This window comes from Coffea arabica, chromosome 5c (genome assembly GCF_036785885.1).
Source record: "Coffea arabica cultivar ET-39 chromosome 5c, Coffea Arabica ET-39 HiFi, whole genome shotgun sequence".
Lineage (NCBI taxonomy): Eukaryota > Viridiplantae > Streptophyta > Magnoliopsida > Gentianales > Rubiaceae > Coffea > Coffea arabica.
This window is the reverse complement of record NC_092319.1, coordinates 36065144-36079612: the sequence shown is the minus strand read 5'-3', so window position 1 is coordinate 36079612 and position 14469 is coordinate 36065144. Positions and strand designations below refer to the sequence as shown.

Genomic DNA, 14469 nt, shown 5'->3' with positions numbered 1-14469 from the left:
CCTTATATCACCATCACGAGTTGAGCCTCCCACTTCAACAATTAAACACCTTTCACTCTTAATTCATCTATTAATTCATAATGGACTGTTTGGATTGGCCCACTATTTAAGCTCAAGTTAAATGGGTTTTTTGAGTGACAAGTTACCCAAAATGCAGGAAGGTTTTGAGGATTTTCTTGAAGATTTAATCTACATATTTTAGCTATAAATAGAGGTCTTCCCTCAAGGTAAAAAGACAAAAAAAAATTCCTAACTTCTGGAGAAACTCTGTCAAATTCTCTCGAGAGTTTTCTTCCTTAAATCCAAATCCAAATCAAGTCAAACAAATCCTCTTACCATTGGCGTTGAAGACTTAAAGTTTCAAGTGTTTAACGCCATCATCAAATCATTCGTTTTTTGCGCCAAAATCATAGGAAACAATCTTTTGATCGGAGAACAAGCGTTTTCGACCCTTCGGTTAAAATTGTTTGAAGAGAAGAATCAGGAGATTAATTTCTTTGGTTCAAGAATTTTCAGAGATTGTAACCCACTTATTATTTGGTTTAATAAATTTGATATTTGTGCAAGTTTTCTTGTCTTTTATTTTAGACGATGAAATTTGTGTTTACATAGTTTGCCTATCTATTTATTTTTACTTAAACCTAACCCCTTTTTTTATAATCTAATTGAAGAGAATAAAAAGTTTCAGATTCCCAATCTTTACAAAATCAGTTGGATTTTCGATTTTATCTGGTTGAACCACCAGTCCATTGACAAGTTAACGAGTCTTGTGCTTATTCAATCAAATTAAAGACCCAATTCGACTAAGTGGCCCCGCGAAAAAGAAGATAAACGACACAAAATTATGACAAATTAAGTAACCATAAAAATAGAAATAAAATATTAGAGTTTACCCATTTACTTTTTTAATTATACTTAATCCCTCTTTATATTCAAATCAAAGAGAGTAAAAGTTTTGATCTGTGAAATCTCTCGATTCAAATTGAATGTTGATACTACATAACAATTGAAAAAGCTTAGGTAAAAAAAATTGTGATATCCATAAAAGTAGGAGAGGCTTCTAGCATAATTAATACCAAATGAAACTGATAAAGTTGTACCTCCGAACTTGTATCACTTTGTACCCTAAATTTTAAGGATTAATTTTTTCTACACTGACAGTGTATATGCTGTTAGCATTGGATGAATGATAACTATACAAAATTTAAATTTAAAATTCAATTTTTGCACACATGTCATGAATCAAACGGTGATAGTATATACACTGTCAGTGTATATAAGATTTACTCAAATTTTAATAGGGTGTGAAGTATTCAAAATTAAGAGTTTAGAGTGTAAATTATTTAAAAGGGATAATTTCATAAACCTCCCTTGAGGTTTCTGACAGTCTCAATCACCTTCCCTGAACTTCCAAAATTCTCATCTACCTCCCCTAAAACTAAGTAAATGGTATCAAATTCAACCCATTTGAGATGGACAATGAATATAAAATATGTATCAGGAGAGAGAAAATAAAGAAATTCCACCTCTACCCTCAATATTGTCATTAGTGAGGATGTTTATGTTGAATACTACAAAGGCTTCTAACAAGAATGAAATTTCAGGGAGTGTATGGGAAACTGATGGAAAAAGGCAAGGATGACTAGAAGAAATTGTCTTCTGCTTCATGCCAACGGCTCTTTGTCCAGTTGTTTGTAACGGTAAAAAGAAACAATAATCTTGCTTTGGAGCTCTATATAATTGCAAACTGGAGTTGCAACAGATAATAATGCATGTTGTTGGGTTGTGGCTGAGGTAAAACAAAAGTAAACAAAGAAGTATAAGCTGAACTAGCTACAAACAGCTGCACATGGCTTCTTCAAGCCCTGTAGATTCATCATGGAATTCTCCAACTTCATTTTCAATAACAAACAGATATTGCCATTGTCATCGGAAAGCAGCCATTAAAACTTCTGAGAGCCAGAGGAATCCAAACAAGCTTTATTTCTACTGCTCAAATTGCAACTTCTTTCAGTGGTTCGAAGGGCCTAAGATGGTGAAGTGAGCAGCCAAAGAGCAGAAAGACATTCAAGCATGCAAAGGGAGGATCAAGTGCAGATTGGCAAAGTAGACCAGTCGAACTCTATAGTCAAATGGCTACTTATAATGAACCTTGTATTCATAGCTATTTATGTTCTTAAGTTGATATTCTTTCAGTGGTTCGAAGGGTCTGAAGATGGTAAAGTAAGCAGCCAAAGAGTAGAAAGAGATTCAAAAATGCAAAGAGAAGATCAAGTGCATATTGGCAACATAGACCAGTCGAACTCCATAGTCAAATGGCTGCTTATAATGAACCTTGTATTTTTAGCTATTTATGTCTTTATGTTGATTGTAAAAGAGATTAAATGAGAACTGATTTATAATAGTAAAGAACCATATTCTCTACACAAGCTTCCAGGTTAGTATTGAATACCACAAGCATTGATTAAACAAAAACACAGTCTAGAAGTAATACTGCAAATTAAACTTCAGTTTCTGTTCAACAACCATTTGATACTACTTAGTTACAGAATTACAAAAGTTTTGAGTGGACTGAAATTTATATCTACAACAGCCAAATGGCACCACTTAGGCATCCAGGTTGATACAAAAAGATACATTTCTCCAAAAGATCAGATATTAAAAGTTCAAATACCCAAATCAGATCACCAAAAGATCAAATATCACATTTCTCCAATGTTAATACCTCATGATTAGATATTATGTATCTGTGTTATCCAAATAACAAAAGACTCTTAATTAGAGACTACTAAAATGTGAAGCTGCTACTGACATTGTGAGAGTCATGAGTAGCTGAATCATTGATGTTGACAACTGTTTGTACTTGGGCACTTCCACTGGGATGTAGTGTAGCAATAGGCTGAATTGCAATTGGTTGAAGTGCGGCTTTTGAAGTTTTCTTATTGGAGTTATGTGCAGTAGATGGTGCAGATTTGTTTGAAGGCCGTTCTCTCTGAAATTTTGGTCGAAGCATATATTAATATACAGGCATGTATATTAGCCAAATTAGTGGAGATATAATGTAAAAGGGATTAAGGAGCAAATACCTTTCTCTTAGTAGCATTGGTTGTTGTTTGCAAATTTAACTCAGCATTGATTGCAGTAGATTGACTTGATGGACTTGGGTTGCTGCCTTGACTAGAAACCACAATAGGCACATTGCCATCAACATGATCCTGCAGTAATAACCCATGCACTAGTACCAATGTGCCCTGTCATCATCACATCATATGCTATGTGAGAATAAATAATTGTAACCCATAGAACAAATCCTTCAAGCCATGTATTTGCAATTCCCCTTCCTGGCTTTGCTCTGTTTTGAGTAACCTGACATGAAAATTGATAACAAATTACAAGCTAGCTTAGCAAAACCATTGTTGTCAATTAAATCACTAGACTGAACCTTTTAGTGCCACTACTACTTGTACTCTTTTGTCTCACAGGTGCTCTTTGGCATGTTCTGGTATTATGGCCAAAAGCTTTGCAGTTTCCAAATCTCATAGTGCTTGACCTTTTTGCTTGAGATTGACCTGGTTTATCAGGCCCTCTTCTTCTATTAACTCTTGGACGACCTCGTCTCAATGGTGGTGGAAGGACAGTTTTTGGTGTGACATCAAGTAATGGAGATCATCTCTTCTCGTAAGGAATTGGATGGACCATGCCACTGTATGTCTTGAGATACATTTCTGTTGAGAAGCAAGGATCACAGTATGTCTCCAATTTCTGTCTTCTGTATATAATTCCAAGTGCAGCATGCTTGCAAGGGAGTCCTAACAATTGGAAAGCTCCACAGTCACATGTCTTCTGGTTCAAACTCACTATAAATGCTCTGTCACCATCACTAACTTCAAACAAATCCTCACTTGCCATCTGCAATGAACATCTCCTAGAAGTCTGAGCAATTTCCTTTAGCTTTGAGATAATGATTTTTGGGATAGCAGACGTCCATGTGCAAGTCTTTTGGTACCTTTTGTGCAAATTTTTCATAAATTTTTTCCTCAAACCTTCAGCAAGGGTTAGTATTGGTTGGCCCCTTAAGTCTCCAATCCATGCATTGAAGGATTCTATGAAGTTGTTTGTGACATGGTCACATTTCATCTCTGTTGAGAATGCATGCCTAGCCCAAGCAGAGACTAGAATCTTGGATAAGTACCTCCATGCTTCTATATTCATGTCCTTGATACTTTGCATTGCTTCATTAAATCCAATTGCATCATAACTCTTAGCAGCCTGCCAAAAGAAGCTGGTCAGTAACATTCCAGGAAATTGAGCCTTGAAGTTACTGCAAATATGTCTATAACAGTATCTTCCAGTCACAGATGGCAGTAGCTGTTCATATGCAAGGTTCAGCCCCTACATGAAAAGCAAAACCAGTCAGTGGAGGCTACCATTTCTACACAGCAAGTTGTACAAATTTTAACTGATAAAGTGTTTAATAATACCTTTTGTCTATCACTCATGAAAGTTAAGGAAATATTGTTATGGAATGGTCCAAAGAATTCTTCAAAGAAATGAAAGAACCAACTCCAAGTCTCTTTGTTTTCGACCTTAGCAATAGCAAATGCAATGGGAAATATGCTGTTATTAGCATCCAATGCAACAGCAGTCAACAATACTCGACCAAAACTACCTTTTAAATGACATCCATCAAATCCAACAAAGGCTCTACAACCAACTAAAAAGCCATCTTTCTGTCCTTTAAAGCTAATAAAAAGTCTCAGGAATTTTGGTTCAACTAGTAGATTTGGTCTATCATAATGAATCTTACATATGCTACCAGGATTATGTTGCCTTAGAAGCACAACATACTTTGGCAGCTTACTATATGATTCAACATATGTGTCTTCAATCTCTTCTCTGGCTTTTTGTCTGGCTCTATACACTTGCTGTTTGTTAGAATGAACACCATATTTTAGCATCTCAGCTTCAATGCCTTTTCTTGACAAGTGAGGATGGGTTCTCATCACAATAAGAAGTTTCTTGGCCATCCAATAAGAGGTGGCCTCACGATTTTTGTTATCCATCACACATGTGTGTTCAAGTTGTATGATTTAATCATAAATGTTACTGAATCAGCTACAGGGGACGCATGAATCCTCCAACTACATCCATCAACATCATAGATGGCAGTACACCTAGTTTTCTTGTTCTTTAGCCTTTTGATGTTGATGGGAAACCCTTTTTGGATCACATAATCCTTCAATGCTGCTCTAAAGGCACCAACATTAATGAATAGCTGTCCCTTCTTAAAATCTATATCCTCTCTTGGATTGTAAGTTCACATCTTTGATCTTAACACATCTCTTAAAAGGGTTAATTTCTTGCTCAGATTCAGAATCTGGTACAATTTCACCAGTTTCATTATCATCAAACTCAAGAAATCTTCATCACTACTATCACAATCGGACAGTGCCATATGCTCGCCATCTATATCTTCTTCATTGTTATCATCAAAATCCTTGCTTTCATGATTCATCAGAGTTAGATTCACAAACATACCCCTCATCCTGACTGTCAATAACATGAACATTATGCTCCTGGATTTCTAAATTCTCATGGTCACCACCAATCTTTCTGTTCAACAACATGTCATCCTGTTCAGCAGGGATAATGTCCATGTTGAATATTTCCATGTTTATGACTAGTTGACCTTCATACAACTTGAACATTTCATGGACAGCTTCATCATCATTCACATCAATGTAACCTTCTGTTCCAGGTATTGCACATCTCATATGTAGAAGAAAATTAACATTTGCAGGCATTTCATGTAATGCCTTCTCGGCAACATCATTCGGCAGATTAATGAACAAATAATTTTGAGAATTTATATTAGGAATTCGTACTTTTGTCCTCTCACAATGGAGTACAATGTCATGAATATCACCAGTCACCATCCTACAATGTCAGATCACCATTTATGAACTTCAACGTACAAAACATATAATACTAGCTCACACTAACTCCTCCGACCTCATGTAAACCACTTTCTATGAGTCATATAAACAGCACCATCATATATGCATGAATACACATTCTAGTTTATAACTATTATAACCAGAAATTATGAAAACATTGTATAAAATCAACTTTAACACGCCACATCACACAGAGCAAATGCCCAAAAATAAGAAGACATGATCAATGACACACAGCTTAACATCTTCAGCAGTCAGTACGTAGTTTTTATACAATTTACAGTATCTAACCTTGCTTTGCTTCAGATGCTCTCATAACTGTAGTACTTCACCTTTTCCAGCAAAACTTCACCTCAATTTCTTCAATTGTCCCACTTCACCTTTCCTACTTCAAATGCTCTGCCTTTTCTCAATATGACTGATGAAGCTCTATTACTCACCAAAATAAACGATCAGTCAGCTCTCATTGTCACATCAACAAGCAAATGGGCGCCCATTTTTGGCTCCTTTTCTCTAAACCGAAATTAGGAATTCATTTTGCATCCAAATTCTAGTTAATTTAGTTAATCCTATGTATTACTCTTTTCACTAATTATTTCATCCCATTATCAGAATATATTATAATAACAGCAGGGATATTTCTATCAATTCATCATCCATGATGTCATATTTGAGTCCCAATAATCTGACAGGGGAGGTAGATGAGAATTTCAGAAATTCAGGGAAGGTGATTGAGACTGTTAGAAACCTTAGGGGAAGTTTCTAAAATTATTCCTATTTAAAATTGAAATCACACATACACACACACACACACACACACATATATATATATATATATATAATAAAGTCGCATTTTCATCCTTATCGTTTTAGTTTATCTCTTTCCTACGTGGCTTATCAACGTAGTAAGTAGATATAACGCGCTTTATGAGTCAATCCCCTAATAACTACGCTATTCTATCCCTCTTTTTTCTCTTGACTTTACAATTCTAGATAATCCTTCCATAATCATCTCTTCCATTCTCTCACCTTTTTTTTTCCTTAACCCTAATCGTCAAGCCTAAATTTCCAAGGGATTAGTATAAATAATTTTGAATTATGTTTTTAACTCTCTCTCATCTTCAATTCAAAAGTTTGAAATATCAATTCCAATATTAGATTATCTTTATCAGATTATCGCTATCGAAGATGCTCTACATTTTTACTCATTTATATATAGTTATCGATCTATTACTCATCACTTTATCAAGCAGTGCAGATGTTTACACTTTTCCACAATGTTTTTGGAAAGTTTTTTTTTTAACTTCAATGCAAGGACCGGATTTGGAACTTCGTTTTTATTCCCTTCAATGCAAGGACCGCATTTGGACTTTATTTATACTTACTGTATATGGTCTGTAATTTCCTACACCTTCTTCATAGTTAGGTCATTGAATTTGAATTTTCTAAGTTTTCAAAAGTTACAGTTTGGTTTTTATTTCTGGCAAGGTTTTTGTAATTAATTTGTTATTTTAATTTATGAATTCACTCTTCAATTCAAGTAGAACACATATTGCTTTTTTGGTTAGCGATTTAAAAGTGGTCTTTTAAACTATGTGTTTTCACACAAATTTTTAATTGCCTTTGACAATTTATTAATTGTCTTCAATAACGTATTAATTTTTTTTATTTTCTAGGTTTCTGGGGTTAAAAAAATTTTGTGCAGTTTTCAATGTTTTTTTTGTAGACTTTGGTAGAAAGCTTCTAAAGAACAAAAAGGTGTCACTGATTACATAAATGGCAAGGCATCAAGTTCATTGTCATACAGCAGTTCACGTCATGCAATATACATTAGACTATTTAAATTTTTTATATTTTTGACTTAATAGCAAAATACATCTTATGTTTTCGTTTTGGTTTCTATTAGCCATGAACAGATTTAGAATGTTGCTGTGTTCCTATAACTTGATTGATTTTGAATTCTTATTTTTTATTAATATTACATTCGACTTCTTTTCTTTTCACATTAACCTTTAAATCATTTATATTAAGTATCAAAATTAATGTTTTGGTAACGGGTTGGCCATTCTTTTGTTTACAGAAGATCAGCCAAGATTTCATCTTCCCTATTTTCAAGTTTTTGAATATCATCATATTGTTTTTTTTTTTTGGCATTTTTGAATTCTTAATCACTGAATTAGGTGTTAAATTTACATTATAAGATTATTTTTGAATAACAATGTATTTAAGAAAGGTTATAATAGGTTATACAATAAGTTTGTATTTTATGCAAATATTTTTATGAACTACACTAAATAAATTATTATTTTTAGACAATTCCCATTCAATGAATGGGTACAAAACTAATTTATAATGTAAAGTGAAAAAATGATACTCCCTCCGTTCCACTTTGATAGTTCTGATTTCTTTTTCACATGGATTAAGAAAAAGTGATTAATTTTGTTGAAACAATCAATTTAGGTAGCTATTTTTCTAAAATACCCTTACATTAATTAGAGTACAACTTTATGGGAACTTGAATTGATGGTAAAAAAGAATCAACTCTCATTAAATGGGATAGGTTTATAATAACAATAATTTACATTAAATAATGATATTTTAGGAAAATTAAAATGCAACTACATTCTTCAATTGGAAGGTGGAGTACAATTTGGGACAGACGAAAAATGAAAACATGACTATCAAAGTGGGACGGAAGGAGTACAAGTTTGGGATGCAAACTGAAATTAACCCAAGTGAAACATTAAATAAGTACTTGTAAGGAAATAATAAGGAAAAAAAAAAGCTGAGAAAGACAACCATCAAAGTCACCACTACTTTACTAAGCTCTCAGAGCCTCATCCCCAACTTCCCCATGGAAAACAACTCCCAGCAAGCCCAAGCGGCTGCGGCCGCGGCGGCGGCAGCGCAGACCTCGGCTGCTGCATACCCAGGTCAGCCGCCGTACCACCACCTTCTCCAACAACAGCAGCAACAGCTTCAAATGTTCTGGAACTACCAGAGACAAGAGATCGAGCAAGTGAACGACTTTAAGAATCACCAGCTGCCATTAGCCCGGATCAAGAAAATCATGAAGGCCGACGAAGACGTCCGGATGATCTCCGCTGAGGCCCCCATTCTCTTCGCCAAAGCCTGCGAGCTCTTCATCTTGGAGCTGACCATCCGCTCCTGGCTCCACGCCGAGGAGAACAAGAGGAGGACCCTCCAGAAGAACGATATTGCGGCGGCCATTACTAGGACTGACATTTTCGACTTTTTGGTCGACATTGTGCCAAGGGATGAGATCAAGGATGAGGCCGCCGGACTGGGAGTCGGCGTCGGAGTTGGGATGGCACCGGGAGGAATTCCTGTGGGGTCCGCTGCTAGTGGGGTGCCTTACTATTACCCCCCCTTGGGCCAGCCTGCTCCTCCTGGAGTGATGATCGGCAGGCCTGCTGTTGATCCGAGTGTTTATGTGCAGCCGCCGCCTCCGCCGTCGCAGGCCTGGCAGTCGGTTTGGCAGACGAGTGCGGCGGATGATGGGTCCTATGCTACTGGAGGTGGAGCCAATGGTGGCAGCCAGGGCAATCTTGACGGCCAAGGGTAATGACATTTGAAATTGCTTAATTTTTCTTTATCTTGATTGTTTTTGCGTTGATAAGAGTTTGTCTTAGTCTGTTTAGAAATGGTTGACTGCAAAATTTCGGTTGTTTTTTTTTCTTTTTTTGGCTGCAGATCTGTTCTTGTGAATGCTAATTTAATTTGTGATTTGGGACCCTATATTTGGGGCCTTTTTTGTTTCTCTATGATATGGAACTGTTTGTCTTTGAAAAATGCATTCTTTCTCCCTGATTTTGGGAGAATAGCTGGAAAAATGAGAAATTGAAATCTAACATTAAGTGCCAGATGATACTTCACATGATGGTAAATGTGGACTGAAATGCTTGAGAAGGTAATTTGGAATGTTATACGCTCTTTCCTTTTGCTATATGTCTCAAAGATTGAATATTGATTGGGTGGTTTCAATTCTTAGTTAGTGATGGCATGAAAAGTGTCTTAAGATGAAAGGTCAGGGTGTGGTGGTATGAAAAGTGTCTTAAGATGAAAGGTCAGGGTGTATTGGTTTCGATTTTCTTTGATGAAGGATAGATACTATCTCGATCGTTGCAATTGACTTTTGGCTATTCCTACAGGTAGTCAGTGTCTGATAGATAATGCTGGTGATTGGTGCATGATAGTTGTCAGTAGCTAAATTGGGATACGAATAGTGTCTGATCGATACTGTCTAGTGTGCTGCTGATTGGTGCATGATAGTGGTCAGTAGCTAAATTGGGATACATGTTAGTTGTTGGTGATTTAAGAATGTTGGATCTACTTCAAACCTTTCAAACTTCTCTCTGCCATTCTTGCATTTTTACTGTCTAAAATTCTTTTTGCCTGACTTGCTGTATCACCCAAAAACTCGAACAACTCCTATGTTGTACATACTTTTCATCTTATGATGTGTAAAGGTTTGATGAAGGAAGCTCCTGGAGTTAAAGAATATACCGACTCTATTATCTTCTTAAAGTTGTCGTTTCATATTTCTTGTGAAGAAGCGACAGGTTGGGCAGCTTTAATTCAGAATTTGGTTTTTTATTCGGTTTTTAATTGTGCCAGGTTTCAGGTTAGTCTAGCTTTTCTTCGTTGTTTCATGAAAGTTAGTGGACCAACGCAATCTACTTTTTGATTAATGTGTGTAAGTGGTGCGAGATTTTTGTTGGTGGCTAAAACGTGTCAGTGGTTAGAAGAGATAAGGATGTCCACCTACTCGAGACCTTTCCACGTGTCTCCGTTCTTTCTTTGTTACTATCCAAGATGAAATTGCTGCTTTTATTAATTATGATTGAAAAATTAAGCAACGAATCCTTTATGTGCTTAAGCAGCTCATATGGAGCACATTCTTCCTATATAACAGATGTCTAAAGGCCTGCTAAAGGAAGATCTCTGTTATGGACGTAATTGCAGATGATAATTTAGTATAATACTTGAAAGAGAAAGGATTGGAAGGAAAATAATGATGGTGGTGATGATGATGATGATAATAATATGAAAAAAGCTGTTTAGATTTAAGATAAAGTTATTATTTATTTATTTTCTAAGTGCTGTTTTGCATTTATATCTTTCTTTGGATTTCTTTTGCTGTGAGTTTAAATCACATTTAGTAAATGTTTCAGTTAAACATATTATACTGTAATGTGTATCTGTGCTGTGCTATATTTAATTATGTGAAATATGTATACATGTTCAATGACCTAAAGTACATGATGAAAGTGCACGTACATATTCCTTGCCTCTGAATAAGACACTCTTGCTTCTAGGAAAAGAAATGTAGCCAAATAAATACACAAAATCAGGCCATTGAAAGGAATTGAAGAAGACTTCCTTGAACTGAAACTTGGTTTGCTTGCATGGTTCAGCCAAGTGTCAAGATGTCTTAGAGAAGTGTGCTTAAAAGAGAATTAAGTGGTACTTCCCTTGTATGCTAATCTCCCCCCCCACCTAAACTAAATATCTCCATCTCAAACCTTTCCCCACCCCTTTTTTTTTTTTTCTAAATCTCTGCCTTTGAAACATGGTGAGTAGAGAAACCACCAAGGGAGAGTGAAAATGAGAAACTGCCAAAACTATGATCCTTCCACTTTTTTTTTCTTTTTTTTTCTTTTTTTTTTTTCAATATCTAATTTGGAAAAATTAAGTGTGAAAACATTTGTGTGCAACTAATTTTTATGGAGTTCCTCTTAGTATTTATGTGTATACAGATCTCTTCATATACAATAAAACATATATGCCAGTGGTTATTAAAATTTGTTGTATTTCTGTTTATTCATGCCATGGTCTGTGTTTCAGATTAAGCTGAAAATTTGAATATTTAGCTTGAACTGGTTTCAAAAGTCAACCTCATGAATGAGTTCTGTTAACCCCAGGAATTATTGGTGTAAATAGCTTGAAGGGGTTCATTAAGTTCTGTATCTGAAGCTCTAAAGTTCAGACCACAAATTAAGTTGTCACCAATCTAATACTAAAATGTCCCTGCAATCTAAAAAAAGGAAAGCTGACATCCATTTACTGCATTGGTAAAGGAGGGAGTAAGACTGAAATCTATCCTTAAAAAATTTAAAATAAGGTAAGGAAAGAAGTCTATAATCCCTTAGCTGGCTTTTCTATTTTGAGAGAATAATTAGAACTCCATTGGGTCTGATTCATAGTTGAATGTGATTGACAACATAATCCATGGGATCAGTACCTTCCAGAACCTCTCAGCTGCCACTTTTTATTGTTTCTCCCAACCAAAGAATCTGCAGCCGCCTCAGTTCTATTTGCCGAGTGGAGATTGCTTGTCCTTCCAGATATTAGTCTCTAATTCAATCCCACTTACTGACCTGAAGCTGGAAAAAGTGTCACTAAGCCTATTCATAGGCAGAGGCTCCTTGAGTTCTTAATTCTTGCCCTCTGACGTTGGGCTTCCATTAGAAAACTTGAAATCTTTTTATTGGGTTGATGAAATGTTTTGGTTGCTTTGACTTGGTCATAATTATATTGGGAAGCTTATTGACTGGTTGCTTAGCAACTGGTTCACAATTATATCGGGAAAAGCTTTCCTTGTGCTAACTGAGATTCAAGTGCATTATCAAATAATGTTTGTCAAATCTAGTGAAATTTTTTTATTAGGTTTTTATCTTGTAGAATGCTATGGTCAGGTTAAGTCACAAAGGTTGCAGGTGAAGTCCTTGAGAAAGTTGAATTTGTCACCACTCGATGCATCCCAGCCATTATCTTTCCATTGATTATAACCTGTGTGATTCACAAAAGCCAAAAATTCTGTGTTTCCTTCTTGAATTATTGAGCCTGTCTAAATAGTTTGAAGTGGTTTCAACAGTCAACCCCAAGAATTGGTTCTGTTATTCCAGGGAGCACTTCGATCGCTAACTATTTTGCCAGTCTTGATTTTGAGATGTTGCTTTCTCCATAGCTTGGATTTTCCATATATGTTGTGTATTGTCAAATGCACAAATAATTAAGTCATGGGGTGGCATGAACTCTGGATTTGTGATTCAAGTCTCTTGCTTTCATTGATTATTAATTTCTTCTGAGACCTTATACTAACATATAGCTTCAGTCTCTTTACCCTCAGTTTACCGTAATTACAGGAACATTTTTTTAATACTATTATAGCCTGGTGTTAAGTAAATTAATTTGGGATATTTGTGACAGTATAGCTCGACTGTTGGACTAATTCATCTCTTGGAAAAATGTTTATTTGAAACTTCTTTCCTAGAAACTACTTTCCTGAAATTCCGTGTACACACAAAGATTGTTGAGCTCAAGCTAACACTGTTTCATATGACGCTTCAGGTGAACAAGAGCAGCTGGAAGCTGAAGGTTGCTTGTCCAGACTCGAGAAGGAATTCTTTGAGTTCATTTCAAGAAATTGTATAATTATTGCTGTCTAATTTGATGTAAACTCCTTGTAGGTCTCTTGTCATATCTAGGACTTACAATGTTTCCAGACTGAAACTGTATTATTTGATCTAATACCTCCTTGATGGATAATTCCTTCTTAATGTAGTTGGAGGATTCATTCTGTAGATCTTATCTTGTTAGTTTAAACTGTGAATCCGTGAGTTTGAGAGGAAATAAGCCGAATGCCTAGCTTGACCAAAAGAAGATGCAAAAGAGAAATTCCAAAATAGATCTCCTAAAAAAATTTAAAAAAAAAGAAAAATGTGTTTTTGTTGAAGCACGGCTTTGGGGGTACGTTTACTTTTTTAATTTAACAAAGAAAATTTCTACTCCATTCAACTAGTTCCGGGTTCGAATCCCGAGCAACCTATTGTCATATTAAATTATATGTATAGAAATCCTTATTTGATTTTTGTAATCCAACATTATTTTATTTATTTCATTTTTTTTTACAAAAAATTAGAATAGATCGATATTGTTTGACACGTGTATATAAGGCGTGTTATATTGTTGAATAACAAGCCTTCCACTTTCTATTTATAGAGAATTTGTGTGTTGAATAACAAGCCTTCCACTTTCTATTTATAGAGAATTTGTGTGCTTGGAAGTCCTTGATAATTAAATAATTAAATAAACCAAAATTTTACCATGACTGCAATTTTAGAGAGACGCGAAAACGAAAACCTATGGGGTCGTTTCTGTAATTGGATAACCGGCACTGAAAACCGTCTTTACATTGGATGGTTTGGTATTTTGATGATCCCTATCTTATTGACTTCAACTTTCGTATTTATTATCGCCTTAAGTATGTACAGATAAGTGACTTAAACAGCTTAATGAAGCAAGCATGATTGCATAATCTCTGCACTATCTTTTCCACATTAGGTGAATCAATTCCTTGGTTACCATAGAAAGATGTGAGACATCCCTCAGTCCTGTATGGAGCAAGAAAGTGTCATTTTACACAACAATGGATCTCATGCTCAGCTGTAGTTGAGGGTTTTTTTTTTTGGACAGAAATAAGAGAATA

The 14469-nt window shown here is 35.4% G+C and overlaps 2 protein-coding genes across 2 annotated transcripts; one reads left to right on the top strand and one right to left on the bottom strand.

Annotated features, from left to right (window-relative positions):
• Window positions 1–2788: 2788 nt before the first annotated feature.
• LOC113689341 (uncharacterized) lies at window positions 2789–5063 on the bottom strand. Its single transcript, XM_027207125.2, has 5 exons — window positions 4482–5063; window positions 3697–4392; window positions 3298–3366; window positions 3087–3215; window positions 2789–2992 (listed from the first exon to the last, which is right to left on the bottom strand). The coding sequence occupies exons 1-5, from the start codon at window positions 5061–5063 to the stop codon at window positions 2789–2791; spliced, it is 1680 nt and encodes a 559-aa protein (XP_027062926.2).
• Window positions 5064–8736: 3673 nt separating this feature from the next.
• Window positions 8737–13564, top strand: LOC113690831 (nuclear transcription factor Y subunit C-1-like). Its single transcript, XM_027208906.2, has 2 exons — window positions 8737–9539; window positions 13332–13564. The coding sequence occupies exons 1-2, from the start codon at window positions 8812–8814 to the stop codon at window positions 13333–13335; spliced, it is 732 nt and encodes a 243-aa protein (XP_027064707.1). The 5' UTR covers window positions 8737–8811; the 3' UTR covers window positions 13336–13564.
• The last annotated feature ends 905 nt before the right edge of the window (window positions 13565–14469 follow it).